The sequence below is a fragment of the Lagenorhynchus albirostris genome, chromosome 10 (genome assembly GCF_949774975.1).
Source record: "Lagenorhynchus albirostris chromosome 10, mLagAlb1.1, whole genome shotgun sequence".
Lineage (NCBI taxonomy): Eukaryota > Metazoa > Chordata > Mammalia > Artiodactyla > Delphinidae > Lagenorhynchus > Lagenorhynchus albirostris.
Genome location: NC_083104.1, coordinates 3,830,834 through 3,850,698, shown reverse-complemented (window position 1 = coordinate 3,850,698; position 19,865 = coordinate 3,830,834). Strand labels below are relative to the sequence as shown.

The 19,865-nt window shown below is 57.2% G+C and overlaps 1 protein-coding gene across 6 annotated transcripts in view; it reads left to right on the top strand.

Moving 5' to 3' along the window:
- The window catches only part of GRIP2 (glutamate receptor interacting protein 2), a 92,371-nt gene that overhangs the window by 11,515 nt on the left and 60,991 nt on the right, over positions 1-19,865 (top strand). For 2 of the 6 annotated variants that reach the window (XM_060161071.1, XM_060161066.1), the window contains exons 2-9: positions 12,597-12,677; positions 12,947-13,082; positions 13,873-14,018; positions 14,709-14,795; positions 15,337-15,412; positions 16,611-16,756; positions 17,608-17,755; positions 17,863-18,032. In XM_060161071.1, the coding sequence (XP_060017054.1) occupies positions 12,597-12,677; positions 12,947-13,082; positions 13,873-14,018; positions 14,709-14,795; positions 15,337-15,412; positions 16,611-16,756; positions 17,608-17,755; positions 17,863-18,032 (990 nt within the window). Of the gene's footprint in view, positions 1-4,650; positions 4,702-12,596; positions 12,678-12,943; positions 13,083-13,872; positions 14,019-14,708; positions 14,796-15,336; positions 15,413-16,610; positions 16,757-17,607; positions 17,756-17,862; positions 18,033-19,865 lie in introns of those variants that run through there. The other 4 variants (XM_060161068.1, XM_060161067.1, XM_060161070.1 and 1 more) reach the window with 4 other exon arrangements.

Below are 19,865 nucleotides of genomic sequence, written 5' to 3'. Positions count from 1 at the left end.
CAAGTGTCAAGCGTGGAGGCCAAGAGGGAGCCGCAAGGAGCTGCCCCATCTGTGGCCAGGCCTGGGCCTGTGGCCCCTTGGCCCTCCCTAGTCAGAGGATTTAGAGAGACTCCCCAGGAGCAGCAGCTTGGGGACCCCGCCGCCCAACAGTCCCTCTCTTTCTTCCTGTATCCGTGAGTGTGCATTTCTCAGGGGGCTGTGGATGGGGTGCTTGTGTAGATGGCGTCAGCAGGGCCTGGGCTTAAATCCCTGCTCATGCCTCACACTCTGTGTGACTAAGAGCAAGTGGCTTCACCTCTCTGGGCCCCTGTTTCCTTGTCTCTGAGGTGGGGATGCAATGAGAAGATACGTGTAAAATGCTGAGAACACGGCCTGGTACAGAGGTTCTGTGCAAAGAACCAGCTGTGGGTCCTCTCACCTCCCCCCCGAGCCTTGCCCTTCCCTGGTCTCTGCACACAGCCTGTTGTTCTTTGCTCTCGCAGCCCCCTGCTACCCCGTGGCCCTGCCTGCCCCTGTGCCCTCCAGGGCCAGAGGAAAGCCGCGGTGAAGGGCGCTGGGAACTGGCAGGTGTGGGCCTGGGGGCCTAGCCTGGGTGCAGCCCATTGGTGTGGCATTACCCCTGAAGTCAGGTGACGGGCCATGGAGCTGGGGCTATGGGGCAGCTTGGCGGAGTGGGGCGCCACAGCCAGACAGCACCCCCTAAGGCGGGGTCACCTCGTGGCCCTCACCTGTGGCTGGTGGCATCACAGACTGGGTTTCAGTGTCCCCTTCTGTAAAGTGGGGGCAACAGTGCCCACCTTATGGGAATGTCTTACAACCAGGAGAGGGGAGGGATTGTCCTGGCCTGGCCCTCGGGGTGGTGTGAGGCGGGAGGGAGGGAGAAAGGGACGAAGGGAGAAGCAGCAGAACAACAACAAAGGGTTTATGGGTTTATATCTTGTTATCGAATCGCCATCTCTGCGTCCTTCCCACCCAGACTTCATTTCCGGCTGTCACTCAGGGTCCCTGGCAGTCTGCTGTGCTTATGACTAACCAGCCCTGGGGCCTGAGAGGAAGGAAAGAGGCCAGGGTCCAGGCCCCTCTCTGCTCTGGGGGGCCTCAGACACCGTCCTCTCTGAGTCTCGGTTTTCCCATCTGTGCAGCATAGGGGTGGTTCCCACTTGTGGGGGTCACTACCCCTGGGTGGGCGGGGGCCAGGGTTGCCGGTGTCCTGCAGTGTGAGGACAGCCCGCTCAGCAGTGGTGCCAGTGGCTCCCCATTAGGAGGCTCTGAGAAGGCCCTGCAGGCCTGGCCACACGTGGGGAAGAGGGCAAGAGTGTGTGCTGGGCAGACCTTCCGAGGTCTGTTCGCCCTCACTCCTCACGGGTTGAGAAGCAGAGGCTCAGGCAGAAAGAAGTGAGTTGCCCGGAATGACAAGGTTCTTGGGTGTCAGGGCTGGGGTTTGAACCTGGGTGCATCTGGCCAGTGTGCTCATCTACCTTGAAGTTCTGCCTTTCTGGCCTGGATCCATGCAAGGCATTGGTGTGAGACTCTTGGCAGGAAAGTGGATGGATAAATGCTTCCTGACCCAATATGTGGACTCCCTAACCCTAGAAGGTGGTGCTTTTGTTATTCCCATTGTGCAGCTAAGGAAGCTGAGGCCCAGAGAGGTTTGGACACATGCCCCAGGTCATACAGCAATCCATCTTTCAGTTGTCTCATAAAACCTGAGGACGTGGAGGTGTCAGGGCCTCTCCTGACCATGGAGGGGCTGCCTATCAGCTCAGTGGCCCTGCCACCTTCCCCAGGCGGCCCAGCCCCCGTCACTGTCATCCACAGTGTTGGAAATGTAGAACACTCACACTCTGTGACCAGGAGCTGCTGGTAGGCCGGGCCCCTAGCAAACCTGGCTTCTAGCCACAGTGCAGGCCCAGCAATCTGTCCCCCTTTCCCTCTGCTTCCCCAGGGTTTGGCCGCATTGGGAGAGAGGGGTCGTGTTTGGAGCAGGGCCCAGCAGCAGTTTCACCCACTCTCGGCTCCCAGAAGGGGCTCTTGCTGCTCATCCCAGGCCCTCCTCCCTTCTCTCTCAGAGACGCTCTGTGTCTGAGGTCCTTGCAGAGCCTCTCACACCCTTGCTCTGCAACCATCTGTGGTTCCCTTTGCCTGCAGGATAGAAGCCAAACCCATAACACAGCATTTCTGAAACTTCGTATGCATCCTCTGGGGAGCTGGTGAAAATGCAGCTTCTGGTTCAGCAGGTCCGGGTGGGGCCTGGGAGCCGGAATTGCTGAGGAGCCCCCGGCAGTGCCGGTGATGCTGCTGCTGCTGCTGGTTGTCAGACCACACCTGGAGGAGCGAGTGTGGCCAGGCTGCCTGTGGCCTGGCTCCAGCTGCACCTCCTGCCTGGTCTCTTCCTCACTTGTGACTTGGGACTGTGTTCACGGCACCTTCCTTCCCATCCTTCAAAGTCAGGCTCAAAAACACCTCCTCGATGGACCCCCGACAGAGCTGATTGCCCCTCATCTGCACTCCCAGACCCCTTTATCTTGAGAGGCACATAGCAGCGCCTTTAAGAACAGACCTCTTAGGTGTGAACCTGGCTTCACACTTACAGCTGGGTGACCTTGGGCAAGTCAGTTAACCTTTCTGTGCCAAATATTTATTTAAACCCTCCCTTGTTCCAGAATGGAGCAACAGTTGCTTCCAAACCCACCTTTGGATAAAATGAATGAAGTGAAAATGTGCTTGGCGGGCTGACAGGAACAGAGGACAGAGGGAAGATGCTGATCCTTGCCTGTCTTCTGGTGTCTGAGTCCCCACTGCCTGGCACAGCAGGTGCTCAGAGAAATGCTGCGTGGAAGCTCTCCCATAATCCATGGCATGACCTTTCCAGGAGCTTCTTGTCCACAAAAGTAAATTCCAAAGAGCAGTGAGAGAGACAGAACCACGGCAAGGTTTTGGATCTTCCGTCTTAATCGCTCATTTAAATGCGTCTGTACAGAGAGCAAATATTTTCTACGAGAGGGGGTGGACGGAACTCCAAAGGTCTGTGCACCACACAGCCCTCCTCCCTGAAGGGGCTGTAAATGGGGGGAAAGAGGGCGAGGGTCTGTTAAGAGCCGTGTCCCTTTCTGCCTGGTATGGAGCTGGGACTGCTCCAGGGTGGCTCTCAGTGCCCTGGGGATTGTCAGGGTCTTCATCAACAGCCTTGTTGTGACCGTTGCAGGGCACCGTGGACCACACTGAGAGTCTACATTCCCCTCCTGCCTGGCCCGATTCTCCCAGCAAACGCCTCCCAGTTCAGGTCCCCCCAGTCTGACCCAGTGCTCACCATCCCTCCCATGGCTGGGACCTTTGCATCTCTCTTTGACCTTTGGCCTCACTACTGGCCCAAGGGTCCCTGCCCCTGAGACATACCTAAAGTCATCCAAAGAGGACGGCACCCTTGGGAGGGGGGCAAGGAATATGACCTGTGGATACAGGCATACAAGTGACCCCACCCCATACTCAGAGCCGGGATTGTTCTGAATGTGCCGTTAGTGGGGCTGGCAGGAGCCAGCATGGGCAGCCCAGGAACTGTGGGCTGGACTCTGCGGTGGGCATCCCCGCTGAGGAAGAAACTCAGATGCAGTCCCTGGTCCTTAACCACAGGGCTGCACCCTCCCATTTGCTGCAGGACAGAGGTGATTTTGAGCCCCCGTGTTCCCATGCATCTGAGAGCTTCCGTGGGAGCCGGGACCTTCTCTGTCTCGTTCTCTGCTGCGTTCAGCTGGATGCAATAAGTCGTTAGTTGTACGGGCTGTTGACACCCCGAGTCACTATCGCCCATCCTTCTCCCCAGCACCTCTGCGGTGTCTGGCTCTCAGGTGGTAGCAACACGCACTGGTGGGTGGAGAGCAGGAGCAGCTAGAGAGCTGGAGGAGGGGCCCTGGGTATCCGTCAGGGTCATCCTGAGCTGGTGCGGAGGAAGCTAGGAGTGTGCCGGGCTGAGGCCCAGCCGGGGCTGGAGTTGTGACCAGCTGCCCCTGCCCATCAACCCGGGACGCACAGCTCGCTCTGTCTTCCCACAGAGCTGGGGGATGCTCTGGATAACAGGCTGCTGGGCTGATCTACCCCAAGTCCCACCTTACAGGAAAGGAAACCGAGGCCTGGGAGAGGTAGCTGGAACTTCAGTGGAAGGGCCCAGGGGACTGCGAGTGCAAGGATTTCTAAACTGAGACACACCCTGGCATCGTTCCACGGCTGCGTTTTATCCGGCTTATGTCCTGGGAATTCTGTGCAAGACTCTGTTGGAATCTGCTACTTAAAAAAAGAAAAAAAAAAGTTTGGAAGGCCCTGTTCCTCTTTTCCAGGTAGAAAAACTGAGTCTGGGCTGGGAGGCAATCGTTTACCAAAGACCCAGGGCGAGTTAGGGGCAGAGCTGGCCTCAGGGGTCTGTCTGCCTGGGGACCCTGGGGGAGGCCTGCCATCTTCAAAGACCCCTGCCCAGACTCAGGCTGGAGGGGGGGGGTGTTGAACCCCATCCAAGGATCAGCCGTGACAAGGGCCGTGTCCCCTTTAAGCAGAGAGCCGCCCGCTGCAGTGGGTGGACTCTTGCCCAGCCAGTGGGAGCTCTGAGCTCCCCTCCCATAGCCCCTCCCTGGCTCCCAAGGGAGTCAGTGGCACCGGGGAGAGGAGCAGACATGCTGTGTGGGCTCAGCCGGGAGACCCCTGGAGAGGCGGGTGAGTAACGGGGACCAGTAGGCAGAGTGGCGGGGCCGAACCCTCTGATCCCTCTGGAACTGCCACCCAGAGAGGGACCTGGGATGGCGAAGCCTGGGACAGCCACTCCCAGACCCAGAGCTTGGAGGGAGGGCACGCATGGGACACCTGGCCGGTGGGCAGGGGAAAGGGCTGTCTGTCTGACCGTGGCTGCGGGACTGAGTCCGCTGGGCTGTCCTGCATGGCACGGCCAGAGGGCAGCGCTCCTGCCTCAGGCGTGCCCCAGGGAGACGCATCCTGCCCCTGCGTGAGCTGTGGGCGCCGGCTCCCTGGTCAGGGTGCTTTGGGGGGAGCTTCTACATGGGCTCATGGCAAGAGGCAGAGGCCCCGGCGTGGTGCTGTCTGGTCGGTGAGCCTCAGGCTCTGGGAATGCAGAGGGGACAGGTGTTGCTCAGCTGCCACATTCCTGGGTGGGCCCGGGGCTGGGACCCTGGGAGGGGCTCTGGGGCTGGCTAGGTCACCCTTCACTCCGTGTCCTGGGCCGTCCTGTCAATGCCTTCCCATAGTCGATGTACTCCTGGTGTTACGTCCTTGCAGCAGCTCCAAGGGTAGGGACTGTGGTCCCAGTGGACAGACAGATGGGGAAGCTGAGGCTCGGAGGGGCCAGTGGCTGACCAAGGCCCATAGTGGCTGAGCCGGGATTGGCCCCCTGATGATTTTCATAGCAGAGCTCCCCCAACCATGCTTCCGAGGGCCCGTGCACTTAGGCTCCCACCTCCCCGCCTGTCGCAGAGGGCAGAGACAGGGTTACCCCTAGGTCCCCAGAGCATAATAATGTGGTTAATAATAGCAGCTTACAGCTGTGGAGACCTTACTCCGTGCCAGGCTCTGTTCGGAGCTCTCTCTGTGCATTTTCTCATTTAATCCTCACACCACTGTGTATTCAGCACTGTTATCCTCCCCATTTTACAGTTGGGGAAACTGAGGCACAGAGGTGTTAAGTGACTTGTCCAAGGCTAAAGCTAGAAGTAGCACAGCTGGGATTCGACCCCATGCGGTCTGCCTCTGCCCCCTCCTGGCGACTCCACTGCCCTCCTGGCTTGGGCACATCTGTCCTCTCAACGTCAGGCCCAGGAAGTGGGGTCATCTCGTCCTGCGGTGGTCAGAGCCACAAGGGCAGCAGTGCCCTGGAGACCTCATCTGGGGCACCGCCAAGGAGGTGTCTTCCTCCTTCTCATGGAGCTGCCCCCTCTACCCCGGCTCAGGCCTCAGCATCGCCTGCCTAGACCTTAGCCCCAGTCTCCTCCCTGGCTTCCTGGCCCTCATCCCCCACCGCACCCCACCCCCTCCATGCTGCTGTAGGAGGGAGTTTGCTAAAACTCGGGTTTGATCGCAGCTTCTTATCCTGGCATTCAAGGCCCTTCATGATCTCCCTGGCTTTTTCTCTCTCTGATGACTTCCTTGACCCCCACCCTCACCCCTGCAGCCCCCACCCTAGTCTCCTCCCCAGGTCACAGAGCTTCATGATCACACGTGTCTCACTTGTTGTCAACACTGAGGCTTTTTTAAAGAAAAGTCTAAAGAGGGAGCTTCAGGCACAGTGGGATCCAGGTGCCCAGTTAACATGATTAGGACTCCAGGTCTCTGCTTCTTTTTAGGTGAGCTTTATTTCCACGCAGACTCCTCTCCTTGAGGCTCCCAGAGGGCCCCTAGTACCTTAGAGCTTATGGTCAGACAGCTTGATCCTCCTCAAGGAAAGAGAACCTGTTTCCAATAGTTTCAGCAAACGTCCCCAACAGGTGGCCACTCCCTGCACCCTCCACATTTCACAGAGCAGTCAGGCCACATGCAGTGCTCCTCAGGGAGAGCCAGGCTGGGGTTTGGGGCCAGTGGGACACAGTGCCCAGGGCCCTTTCTCCTCCCCGATGGACTCTGCCAGCACGAGTCCTTTCTCAGGCCCATGCCCTGGCCATGCTGTCTTGGTCCTGGGAGGCTTGTTCACCCCACTAACCCTGAGCCCCTGCAGGAAGGGATGTGACTGGGCCTGGGGCACACAGTAGGCTTGAAAGCAGATTCGGGCAGGAAACTCCCATGCCCCACAGTGTCCACCCTCCTCTGACTCCTGGCCACCAAGTGGTCTTTGTTCCCAGCTCCTGGGAAGGCTCAGACAGGGTGTGTGTGTGTCGGGGTGGGTGGGAGGGTACTTCTGCCATGGCCTGAGCTGCCCACTCCTCCGGGGGGCCCTCACCAGAACCGCCTGGATCTTCTGGCAGGCCTGACCTCCTCAGGCCCATGGCTGTGGGAGAAACCCCAGTTCCCAGACCACGGAGGCCAAGGCCTCCAGACCCAGGGAGGCCTGGGTTTGCATCCTATCTCTGCCTCTTCCTGATTCTACGACCTTAAACAACTCATTCCACCTCTTTGATCCCCATTCTCCTAATCTGTGAGTGGGAATTGAATTTCACATGATTTACTGAGAATTTCCTGTGTGCCGGACTCTCTATGCCAAAAGCAGCAGCGAACAGACAGGCAGAACCCAGCCCCCCAGGGCTGGCATAGTGGGAAGGGGCAGATAGGAATAAGATCACTAAGTTAAAGGAAAAAAAGTGAGGTCTGCTAGGTAAGGAAGGCGATGGGAAGTGCTGGAGGTGTTGGGAGTGTAGGTGTAAGTTCAAGCAGGCCGCTTGGGAAAGATGAGAAGGTGAAGATTCCACAGGTTCCTGAAGGAGGTGAGGAAGGGGGTTTTGTGGGTGTCTGGAAAGGAGCATTCTTGGCAGAGAGAACAGCCAGTTCAAAGGCCCTGAGGTGAGCCTGAGTCTGGTGGGTGGAATGGCGAGGAGACCAGCGCACCGGAGTGGAGGCAGCCCAGGAGAGAGCATTAGGAGGTGAGGTCAGGGAGGCCCGGGGACTGTCAGTTGTGGGGAGAACGTTTGCTTTTATTCTCCGCCGGGTGGACTGAGTCCTCACTGCTCCGCTGGTGACCCAGTTTTGTGGGTTTGAGACGGACGTGGGAGAGCACAGACCCAGAAGGCCACGGCCCCTCTGGAGCCTGCATCCCTGCCCCACATGACGTTGGGGCCATCGTGGTCCCATGGAGGGGGGTGTCAGCCCAAGCGTGGGCTCAGGGCCCAGTGCCAGGGGCCCCGCACACCTTGTGGAAGAGGGATTGCAGGGCTGGCAACCTCTCTGGTCGTGTCCAGCCTGTGGGTGCCCGAGCGCTAACGTGGGCCTCCTGGGCGCCGGTGCTGCCTCCCTGGGCGCCCCTCTTTTGGGGTCTTTTGCCCTTGTGTTTGGAGGGAGAGAGCAGAGCTGAGGATTAAGGATGTGGTCTGCTGGGGGCCAGACAGACCAATTCCAGTCTGTCTTCTGCAGCTCCCCAGCTGAGTGGCCTGTCTGGGCTTCAGTCTCCTTGTCTGTAAAATGGGATTGTTAGTGAGCTCGCAGAAGAGTTAAACATGTCAGTGCCGGTCAAGTGCTTGGAGTGGACCTGGCACTGGGCGGGCCAAGCCCCGGGCTCCTTTGTCAGTCGTTTTTCTTTTTTTTTCAGTCCTTGGCACCAAGTGAAGCAGGCGTCTGCTTTTTAAATCTATTGATATATTTCTTTTTGTTTCCCTTAAAAATATGCATTGAACAGAGCAAGGGTCACCCTGTGGCCGAGCCGATCTCTTCACGGCTTCTGGGGAGGCCTGTCAGCTACGGAAATCGGGGCTGTCACTCTGAGGTCAGCCTGCCACCGGCTTTGATGCTTCTCCATCCAGCTGTCTGACCTGGTCCAGCCTGCCATGGCCAGAGGGCGATCATTCAGTGGGTCAGGAGTGCCCAAAGGAGCCGGGGCTGCTGCCAGGAGGGCCACAGGCATTACCCCTGAGTCCCCCCAGGACTGTCATGGGGTGAGGGGAGAAGGCAGGAGGGGGCCCATGGCTCTGCCGCTTAGGAGCTGTGTGACCCCAGGCAGTTCCCTTAACCACCTCTCTGTGCCTCAGTTTCCTCATCTATAATGTGGGGATGATCGTGACACCCACCACATAAGATTATCATGAGGATAAAGTGGTAATAATTGAAAATTTCTTAGAATATGGCCTGGGTTCAAATCCTGACCCTGCCCCTTACAATGGGAAGTCGCCTAACCTGCCCGCGCCTCAGCTCCACCATCTGTGAAATGGAAATAACGATCATCCCACCTCAGAAGGTGATGGGGATACGTGAGGCAAAGCTTGTGAAGCACCTAGCACAGCACCTGGCACTTAATCAGGAGGAGTTGTTACCATTACTAATGGGAAAATCTTTCTAACGAAGTGAGTAAAAGGGCCGGGGAGAGAACTTCCATGTGTCCTGGCTCTGTGTACCACATAACCTCGCTGATGCCTCCCACCAACCCACGAGGTGGGCACTGGCTCCTCCACTGTGCCGAGACTCAGAGAGGAGAAGCGACTTGTCCCAGATCCCTTAGCCGGTCGGCAGCAGATTTAGGATCCAAAGCCCATCCTACCCTTTCCATGGAGCCAGCGATGCCTTCGGAGGTGGGGCCGACCCATCCAGGATTGGCCGATCACTTGTCGGAGTGCAATCAGCAATGGGCCGCCGTGTGCAGTTGTGGTTGGACCCAGGGGCGACTGGGGGCCCCCTTCTCCTCAGTGGCACTTGGGCAGGCTGGCCCTGCTGCTGGCTTTCTGTCAAGCGGTTATTTTCTCTTCAGCCCAAGTTGAGCCTCCGGGCATTGGTTTTCCCAGTGGCCCCTCTCTGATGGTGAACGCTCCCTCCTGGAGTCCCGCAGAGCCAGGCATCAGTCACGCCCCCATCGACAGCCCTCCCCAGCCCCCGCTTCCCAAGGCCCTGTCCTGCTTAGGCGGGACCCTGACAAAGGCAGCCTGGCCAAGGGCTGACTTCCTTGTTCCCTTTCTCAAAGCTCAGTGGCTCCCTGGGGCTCCAGAGAAACGGAGGTAATGAAGGCAAATTAGCAATGCTTTCAGGAGAAATAAAATAAAAAAGAAACCCATCCACCCGGGCTGCAGCTTGGGGGCCGGGGACCAGGTGTGCGGTCTGTGCTCAGCACGGTGTCTCTCCCTCCTGCTCCCCCGACTTGCCCAGCCTGAGTCGGCCGGATGGTCTGGCATTGCTGCGAAATGAATTTCCCTCTGAAGCAAGTTCTTACAGGACAGATTGACTGAAGGAAAAAGCTCATAATTGCCCATTGCTGGAAGGAGGAGACAGGAAAAACACTCGGATAAAAATATCTCTGTTTTTTGTGCACTTTTCCAGCTGAAAATTGGTGGGAAAGATGTTTTTGAAAAGCCTTCATCTATAAGCATATAATTACCAGGTCCCAGAACAAAAAATAGAGAGAGAGCGGGAGAGAGCAGGCATGTTCTCCGAGGGAGGAGGACTGGGGTCCGAACCCTCCTGGGGTTTTCTATAAATAAAATAATTCCCTCAAATTCTCATGCCTGGGCTGGTTGGAGCCAGCGATAGGGGGAGACACCCCCGTTTTACAGATAAAGAAATAGAGACTCAAGTCACACGGTTAACTAGCAATTCTGTCCTTGCCTTGGTTTTTGGTTTGAATGCTGCCTGTTTCCCCCTGACCTGAGGATGTTTGTGAGAGTGGGGCACTGTCCCCTCTGAACAAGCATCAGCAGACATTGTAGCATTCCTTATGGGTGCCTTTCTGAATGTGGCAGGGGTCTTAGATATCCAGAAGCCCCGTATCTGGCCATCAGCTATCCTGAGTGGCCTCCACCGCCGAGAGAGGTCATCAAGGCCACACCCTAAAATGCACGTGCGTTCTCTACAGACGAGTCTCTCAAGTCCTCACTTATTGCCCACTGACTCTGCGCACAGTTGTATGAGTCTTGGTTTGCATCATCACACAGTCAGACCTGTCTGACAGCTGAGCCCAAAGGCAGCAGACCCCCACATCTCAGCTGTGCCAAGTGTGCCATCGCAGCCCAGTTTGGCACCGTGTCATTCACTGGATCAAAATTTGAATATTGGGATGAGGAAAGGGCAGAGAGGTAGTGTTGAAGACACACCACAGAGACACCGCAGGAAATGGGTGTTCTGCTTCAGCAGCCAACATCCCGCACCCTCTGCTTCAGAATCAGCGTTAACCCACCGCTGTTCCACTCCATTCTTTGGGATTCTACGGCTCTGAATTTGGCAAACTTGATTCTCTGTTTTCTTGTGCGTAGGAGATAATCTTCCCCCTCCCCCACCTCCAGACTCCTAAACTTGGAGCCAGCAAGCTTATCTCTGGTCTTCCCAGGACAGCCCGGGGAGAGAAGGATTTTCCAGTGGCAGAGTCTAATTTGCATGGGATAAGACAGATTTTAATTCCAGAATTGCCCACATGAAATACCAGAGATGTTCACTGTCACACAGTTGATAGAACCCAGTCTTTTTAATTTTATTAGCCCAGAAACGTCTTGTTGAATCTAAATTAAGTGCAAAGTAGGGAACCGTAATAGGAGGCTTTATACTTAATGGGGTGTTGCCTGAATCCGTGGCTGTGGATGTGAACACAGGGCCTAGGGGTGGGGGAGGTGAGCAAAGCTGCTGGGGGCCAATTCCCGGGGCCCTGGAAATGATTCGTTATTTCCCACCTTCTGGCAAAGCTAAGGGAACCTATCCCTGGTCTGGAGAAGCCATTTCTCAATGGTTAGAGCTGCAGGTGGTGAAGGTTCTCAGGCTTCCTTGGACCCAGGTTGAGTTACAGCCTTGACCCCAAGCTGAACCTGACCCCGACCCAGCCTGAGCCCCACCCCTGACTCTAAAGCAGTGATTCTCAGTGAGGGGCAGGGCGGGGTTGGGGGCGACAGTATTGCCCCCCCTAGGGCACATGTGGGTTGTCTAGAGTCATTTTTGGCGTGGTGACTGGGGTGGGATGCTACTGTCATCTAGTGGTTAGAGGGCAGGGATGCTGCTAAACATCGTACAGCAATCCAGCAAAAAAAAAAAAAAAAGGCAATAGTGCCGAGGTTGAGAAACGTGCTGTAGATTGTAGATTTCTGGTTCTGACTGAGCCCGGACCTTGGCCAGGCTGTGGCCTGATCTTGACCCAGGTTGACACCACCTCTGGCTGAACGCTAATCTGAGCCCCTCCCCACCTCGTGAAAAGGATGTGGCTGGGATGGGATAAGAGGCTTCTGCCCCCAGCTGGGGCTGATTTCCTCCCTACCCCCCTCCTCTGAAGAGTGAGGAGGGGGACAGTCCTGTGAGAGGCCTTGCTGTGGCCAGGGGGCTGGGGAGGGAGTGGCCTGCCCACAGCTGGTGAATGGGCGTGGGGGCAGAGCAGGGAGGGGGGCGGGGTGTAGGCTTGGGTGAGGCCTGAGACAGCTGCAGAAGCCTGGGGGGGGGTGTACAGTGCCTGGAGGGGCAGGGGTGGCCCCAGAGGCAGCATGGGAGAGCCGGCCCGCTTGACGGTTTGCCAGTTGACCTTACCCATCTCAGTCCAGGGCTGAGAACGGACTTGGAGAAGGAATGTGACAAAAAGAACCTGGTCAAGGGAGCCTGGAGCATGGGGCAGGGTGGGCAGAGGCGCCTGGGGTCTGGTCCTGGCTATTAGCAGAGGCTGTCGTGGCCAAGGGTTGTGTGACCGTGGGCACAAGTTGTCCCTCTCTGAGCCTCAGCTTCTTTCTGTATATGTGGAATGATAGTTGTGGAGATGGTTAATCACTGGACCATCGCGCAGAGCCCAGTCTGTGGTGTGTGCTCCAAAGAGCATTACTCAAGAGCACAGACAGAGTTGCCCTTGCGGGGAGAAGCCATGAGGCTCCCCGAGCGGAGACTCAGGTGGAGCTGGTGGCAGGAAGGAACCCCTCTAACAGGCCACATCCACGAAGCAGAAGATTCCCAAGGCAGGAGCGCTTTGCCTGATGGAAATGACAGCGGAACTCAGGGCCTTTCTTTCTCTCCTGCAGACGATGGGCCTTACTCCAAAGGAGGCAAGGACGCAGGAGGGGCTGATGTGGCTCTGGCGTGCCGCAGGCAGAGCATTCCAGGTAACCAGCCTCCTCTCCTTCCCCTTCTCTGTCCTGGAGCACAGAGAGCTCCAGGTGGGGGTCAGACAGCGTTGTCTCTGCAGCTAAATCACTTTGTGACCTTAGACTAGTCACTTAACCTCTCTGATCCTCCTTTGTAAGGAGGATTTCACCCAGTGTCATGCAGCCAAGGGTACTGAGGGGACTTACCAAGTATTGGCCTCACTTGTCCTGGAGCTGGGGGCCTAGAATTGCCCCACGCTGCCCACTCACCCCCTATCTGTCAGCAGAGGAGTTCCGAGGGGTCACCATGGTGGAGCTGACGAAGAAGGAAGGCAGCACGCTGGGCCTGACCATCTCGGGTGGCACCGACAAGGATGGGAAGCCCAGGGTCTCCAACCTGAGGCCTGGGGGGCTCGCAGCCAGGTGAGAAGTGGGCTCAGTGGGGGCAGCAGGAAGGGGGCCAGGCGGCAGTGGAGGAGGGTACTAGGGCTTTCCGCAGAGCAATCAGACAGCTGTTTCCTGGAGCACCTAAGAGCTTGGTGTCTGTGGAGGGAAGGCCCCCAGTGGAGGCTGGGATTCTAGGCCCCGGCTGCTGCTTTCCCTTTGCACCAGAGCTGACTCAGCTCGGCCACAGCATCCCGTGCTCGCCGCTCTTGGGCCCTCCAGGCCTTTGCATCCTGTTCATCCCCCCACACTGCCTCTGGGAAGCCCCCAGCACCCCAGGCTGAGGCAGGCGATCTGCTGGCACAGCCCTGTGTGCCACTTCTGCACACACTGCCTGCACCTATTATTTTACCTCTGGGGTCCCTTGGACCATGAGTTCCATGAAACCTAGGAGTTAGCCTCTCTATCACTGCCCCTCTGGGCCCAGGAAGAGCATTAAGGAATAGCAAAGGGGGTGATGATCTGGCCACTCTGTGGGCTGTCTGGGGCCGGTTAGAGCTATGACTATGAGGGTGACACCTCAGCAGGAGGGAAAGCGGGCAGACCAGCATCAGGGGAAAAGCTGGCCTGGGTGTCGGGCAGGTCTAGGTTAGAATCCCCACTCTCCTAACTCACTCGCTGTCTGACCCTGGATATGTCTGACCTCTCTGAGCCTCAGCTTGCCCATCTGTAAAATGGGGATCCAGAGACCATAAGGATTCAGTGGGAGGGGGGACATGAAATGCCAGCACCTGTCACCACGCGTGTGCTCTGGCCTCCTTTCTCCCAGGAGTGACCTGCTGAATGTGGGCGACTACATTCGGTCAGTAAACGGGATCCACTTGACCAGGCTCCGCCACGATGAGATCATCACTCTGCTCAAGAATGTGGGAGAGCGTGTGGTGCTGGAGGTGGAGTATGAGCTGCCCCCGCCCGGTGGGTGCCCTTGGACCGGGAACTTTCTCCACTGCCTTGGTCATGGGTGGACAAAGCTGCCTCCTTGCCAGCACCTGGGTGGTGGGTGGGCATCATGCCAGCTGGGGTAGACTGGTCCTGGGGACTGGCCACAGACACCCATGCTGCACCTGGGGCCTTGCCTACAGCTGCAGTACGCTGTCACCAGGAGGTGGTAGGGACCTGCTTATAACCCCTTGTCATCCTGCATATTTAGTTTCCAGATGCTTCTCCTTTAGGAGGGAAGGTTTTAGGAATGTCACTGAATAAATTGTTCCCCGCCCTCCCATGCTGCACTGAGTACAGTGGCCTAGGGTTTAGCTTAGCTCTGAGTTTTCAAAATTGGTCTGAAGTCTTGAAATTTGAGTAACTGTCTGGAATTCAGCTCTGGCCTAAGACTGTGAGCCATGGACTCAAGCCTGAGTTCTACTGTTATCTCTGTGGGAGCATGGGCTGGCCCTTTCCCCTCTCTAAGTGGTGGACTGAGTGGGTTTTAGGGAAGAGTGTGCCTCTAAGCTTCACTTGTCCTACCTGTAAAATGGAGCAAGGGGAATTTACCCTTCCTGTAATGTCTTTGACTGGTAACCCAACTCTCCTGGAATGAGCTTTGGGGACATCTGCCAGCTTGGTGATGCAACTGAAGGACTCAAGGAGTCCTCCATTTCTCCCCAGCCCCTGAGAACAACCCAGGGATCGTTTCAAAGACAGTGGATGTCTCCCTCTACAAGGAGGGCAATAGCTTTGGCTTTGTCCTCAGAGGTCAGTGTAAGAGTCACATTTGGGGTCAAGGGACGGGAAGGCTAATGCCAATTCTATGTATGTTCTATTTTGCTCTAATGAATTACATACATGTATAATCTTCCTTCTGACTTTTAAGAACCATTAAAATCAAGTATTAAACGGAAAAATTGGCCAAGCAACAAAGTGGCCAAGCAACCATTAAAATCAAGTATTAAATGGAAAAATTGGCCAAGCAACAAATGACTGGGGGGAGTGAGAGGGAAAAGTTGTAACAGAAAATGAAGTTTGGAGCTGCCTAGCAACGAGGGGAAAAAGGGAAATAGGATGAGGTCACAGGAAAGGAAGCAAGCTGTTTAATAGAGAGAGGACTTTGGTCCTATTCCCTACTTTTTGTCCGAACTCTGGGTGGGATTTGCAGTTGATATCTCATAGGAGGGACTATGAAAAGCAAGCACAGAGTCCTCAAGCAGATTTAATTAAGGAAGCCTGCTTAAGGTCTGGGTTGGGGCCTCCGGGCGCCAGGGAGGGAGTGGATAGATGACTGTCGAATTCTGTCCAGGAGGTGCTCATGAAGACGGGCACAAGTCCCGGCCGCTCGTCCTGACCTACGTGCGGCCCGGCGGCCCTGCCGACAGGTGAGCCTTAGCCGGGATGCAGCTTACAGCCTCACCCTGCACTGCCCTCCCCCAGCTCCCCTAGGAAGAAGGCAGAAGGGACATCATACACATTCTCCAGATGAGCAAACTGAGGTCCAGACAGGGGACACCCCTGCCCAGAGTCGCTCAGCAGATTATTGGTGGAGCCAGCACTAAACCCCGAATGAGAGCTTCCCCCAACCTTTCTTCCCCAAGGTCCTGCTATCTCGAGGCGGTGGGGGGGGGGGGCGGGGCGGGGCGGGGGCGGGATGGGGATGGAGAGTGAGCTTTAGTGTCATATTACCCCTTCCCTGGCCTTCATTTTCCTGTCTGTGGAGTGGGTCCAATAGTGCAGCCCCTAAGAGCTGCTGTGAAGGAAGTGTGGGGCATGGTGACCAGCGTCACTGTGGTTCTCTGTGGTGCAGCTTCCCCAGTCCTGGCTGCGCTGCCAGCCTGGCCCTGCCTGAGCCCCGCTCAGAAGCTCAGAAGCACCAGGAGGAGAGAGTGTGGAGTAGGAACACACCCAGCTTCCAACTCCTGACCCCATGACCTCCCAGCGGGAGATTCCTGGCCATTTTAAGAAACGCCTGGAAAGGCCTTGTCAGAAATCTAAACCTGACCTTGGGACGGGTCTGTGATGAGTTATTCATAGAACCTCCCAGAATAGCTTTGGCCACCTGTTTGGGCAGGCATTCCAGAGCTGGGATGTGACCCAAACCAAGGTGAACACCTCATGCCCCTCCCCTGGGGCCCAGTGGAATTCCTTCCCAGGCATGTTTCTCACCAGCCCAGAATCACTGCTGAGAACCAGGGTGGGGACCTGGGCAGGGACCGCTGTGCTGGCAGCTCGAAGCCTCCAGACTGCCCGCCCCTGATGCTGAGTGGCCCGGCAGGGCTGGGACCCTGTCGGGGCCCTGGTGGTGACCTCGAAGGGCATCTCCAGCTCAGACGCTGGAGGGCTGAGCTGGGACTGAATTTATTAAGCGCCTCTGGGAGGGGTCGGAGCTGACCCGACCCCCGTCTTCAGTGCCCGCTTCAGTTATTCAGCTGCTTCCACATAACCTCCCTGGTTCTTTCACCCACATGTGCATTCCTTCCCTCATCCGCTCTGTCCCTTTCTCCTTCTCCCGCACCCTGCCCTCCCTCTGTTCTCTGGCTCGCACTGGGTGAGGCTGACTGACCGGGCCCTTCCCCACAGGGAGGGCTCCTTGAAGGTGGGGGACAGGCTACTCAGCGTTGACGGGATACTGCTGCATGGGGCCAGCCACGCCACTGCTCTGGCCACGCTGCGGCAGTGCAGCCACGAGGCACTCTTCCAGGTGGAGTATGATGTGGCCATTCCAGGTGAGTTGGGGGCCTAAGGGCTAGGGTTGGAGCAGGAAGAGGCCCAGGGATAGAGGGAAGGGGGTAGCAGGTATAGATCCTCACCACTGCAAAGGCTGTGTGACCTTGGCCCAGTCACAGCCTCTCTGAGCCTCTCTGGGTAGTAATACTCTGCCAGGTGTTGTTTGTTGCACTGGGGATCCACCTGAGAACAACACAGATGAGGTCTCCATTCGCATGGGATATTCTGGTGGAGAGAGACGGACAATAGATGGAATAAATCACATATAGAGTGTGTCAGATGATGATAAGTGTGTAAAAAAATCAGGGAGAGAGATGGGAAGGCTGCGTGATGCCCTCTAATCTGCAGCTGTCCAGGTGAGAGAAAGGTGATGGTGGCTGGGCCAGGGGCTGAGCTGGGGGATAGACGGGGTCAGATTCGGGAAGTACAATGAAGGTCCACTGGCCTGGTTTGCTGATGTTTGGACATGGGGGTGGGGGTGAGAGTAGGAGGAGCAGGGTTTTGTTTTCCAGCCACTGGGTGGGTGAATGGGATGCCGTTTTCTGAAAGGGGGAATGCTCGTAGTGAAACCCACAGTTCCGTGTATTCAGTCGGCTCTCGAATATATGCGAGCAAATTAGTATTGTCCAGCAAAGGCCTGGGCTCAGAGCCCCTGAGACCTGAATTCCTACCCCTCATCTGCTTCTGAGTGGCTGTGTGACCTTGGACGAGGTCTTTGCCTCCACGCACCTCAGTTTTCTTGTCTGTAAAGTGGGTGCAGTGATCCCTCCCTGGCAGTGAGGGTTAAGTCGAGATGGAGAAAGGTGCTCAATATTTGCATCTCAAACTCTTCTTTCCTTCCACTTACCAGACACAGTGGCCAACGCTTCAGGGCCCTTGATAGTGGAAATAACCAAGACACCAGGGTCCACCTTGGGGATCTCGCTCACCACCGGCTCCCACCGGAACAATCCAGTCATCACCATCGACCGCATCAAGCCGGCCAGTGTGGTGGACAGGTGGGCACCCACTGAGAGCTGCCACGGCGTGGGGGCTGCAGGGGGAGAGCTGCCCAGAGCTCTGTCCGGCTGGACCAGCCTCCCCCTTTGCTCCCTGACCTGGCCAGGAGTGGGGCCCTGCATGCCGGAGACCGCATCCTGTCCATCGATGGCACCAGCACTGAACACTGCTCGCTGCTTGAAGCCACCAAGCTCCTGGCTAGCGTGTCGGAGAAAGTGCGGCTGGAGATCCTACCTGCGCCCCAGAGTCGGCGGCCCCTGAAGCCCTCAGAGGCAGGTGGGTCCCCTTGGCAGACCTCAGAGCTCAAACCTGAAGGCTAATGGACCAAAGCCTTGGGCAGGCTAAAATTTACTGGAGCAAATGTCCATTCCCACAGGGAAGCTCGAACTGTCAAGTGCAGCAGCTAAGGGTGGGGAGGTGGGGCGGATAAACAACTTGGGTGTTTGATTTGACAGCTTGCTGGCATGGTTGGCCCAAAAGCTAGTTCCATCACTGGTTATATTAATAGAAGTATAAGGGCTAGAACAAGGGAGGGGACAGTCTTCTGTGCCCTGTGCTACTCAGAGTTTGGACCCTGGACTCAGCTCAGGGCCCTCGGCAGGTCCAGAGGAGGCAGCCAAGCAGTCACGGAGGGCCTAGAGCCACCCCTGTGAGGGGTCGGGGCTCCCAGCTTGGACCAGGGACCTAGGCGCTGGGCAGTTCTAAGAGCAGAGGGAGCAGATGGTCTGGGGTCCCAGAGGGCAGAGCGGGGGCCTGGGGCAGGCTGGAGGGTGGTCAGAGGAAGGCAGCCTCCTGCTCAGGGCAGGCAAGTGCTTCCAGCAGCCTAACCCTTGGGTTTCGAGTTCACATCCCAGCTTCGTCCCTAACAGCTGGACAGGTGCTTTGCCTCTCTGAGCCTCAGCTGCCTCATCTGTAAGTAGGCGTCAAGACCCTGAGTGCACAGGCTTGGTCAAGGGGGTCAGGCTGTGAATTCCAGCCCTTGGGGCACAGTGGGGGAGGGGGGCGAGGATGGAGTCTGCCTGCCCCACCCTTTGCAACCCCAATCTTCCAGAAGAGAAAAATTCTGCAGATCAGATGTGTGAGGACCGGCATCTCTGGTCTCTGCCAGGGTCGGTAAGGACCCCGACAAGCCACAGCAGGGGCTGATGGAGGAGGCTTTGGGGCTTGAAGTCCCGTCCTCTGTTCCCCTACCCCCTGCTGTGGTGCCTGGGCTTCCCACGGGTCATGTGGGTTCACCCACATGACAAGTCTACAAGGTTGGTACAGAGGTGCTGAGGCGCCCAGAAGGGCAGGTCCTTCCAAGAGCACACAGCTGCTGACAGTGCCCCTGGCTCTCACTGAATAAGCCTCTGCTAAGCACCCAGCACTGCTGTAAGCACATCATACGTGCTAACTCATTCTCATCCTCCCAGCTTCCCTAGGGATTTGTCCCATTTTACAGATGTGACAATGAGGCACAGGGGGGCTAAGTGACTTATCCCAGTCCCACAGCTGGTCAGTGATGGAGCCAGGATTGGACCCGGCTGCTAGCCCCAGAGGTGGCCCAGCCCCCGGGTGGGGTTGGAGTCACCAAACAGGGAGGCAGAGTCAGTGGGCTGAGATCACCGGGAGACCTCACCCATCCCTCCAAGAACATGTTGCACCAGGCTGGACATCCCCCCACAAGTCCTGCAGCAGAAGGAAGAACCAGTACAGGGCCTGGGGCAGTGGGTAGGAGGGGGATGCTGGGGATGTGAGGGGGGCAGGATCTGGTAGAGGGTCTGCGGGGTCCCCTGGGAAGCAGATGCTTAGCTGGAGTAAAGAGTTCGCTGGGGTTGATGCCTGTGGAAGGTGGAGGGGAGGAAGCGGGAACAGCCTCAGACTGCGATGCAGGTCCGGGCAGGCCTGGGCCAACCCAACAGGGACGCAGGTGGCCCCCGAGAGCCCAGCGCGGGGCAGAAATGCCAGGCCCTGGTGCCCTGCGTGCCCAGCCCCCGGCCCAGGCTGCAGCACTGCGGCAGACTCCGAAGGTGCTGCAGCTGGTCGTCGTCGGCAAACTGCACTCCTTGGAGCTGACCGGTCAGTCCTTGAGCTCCAAAGCCAGTCAGCCTGGTTCACATCCTGCTCCTC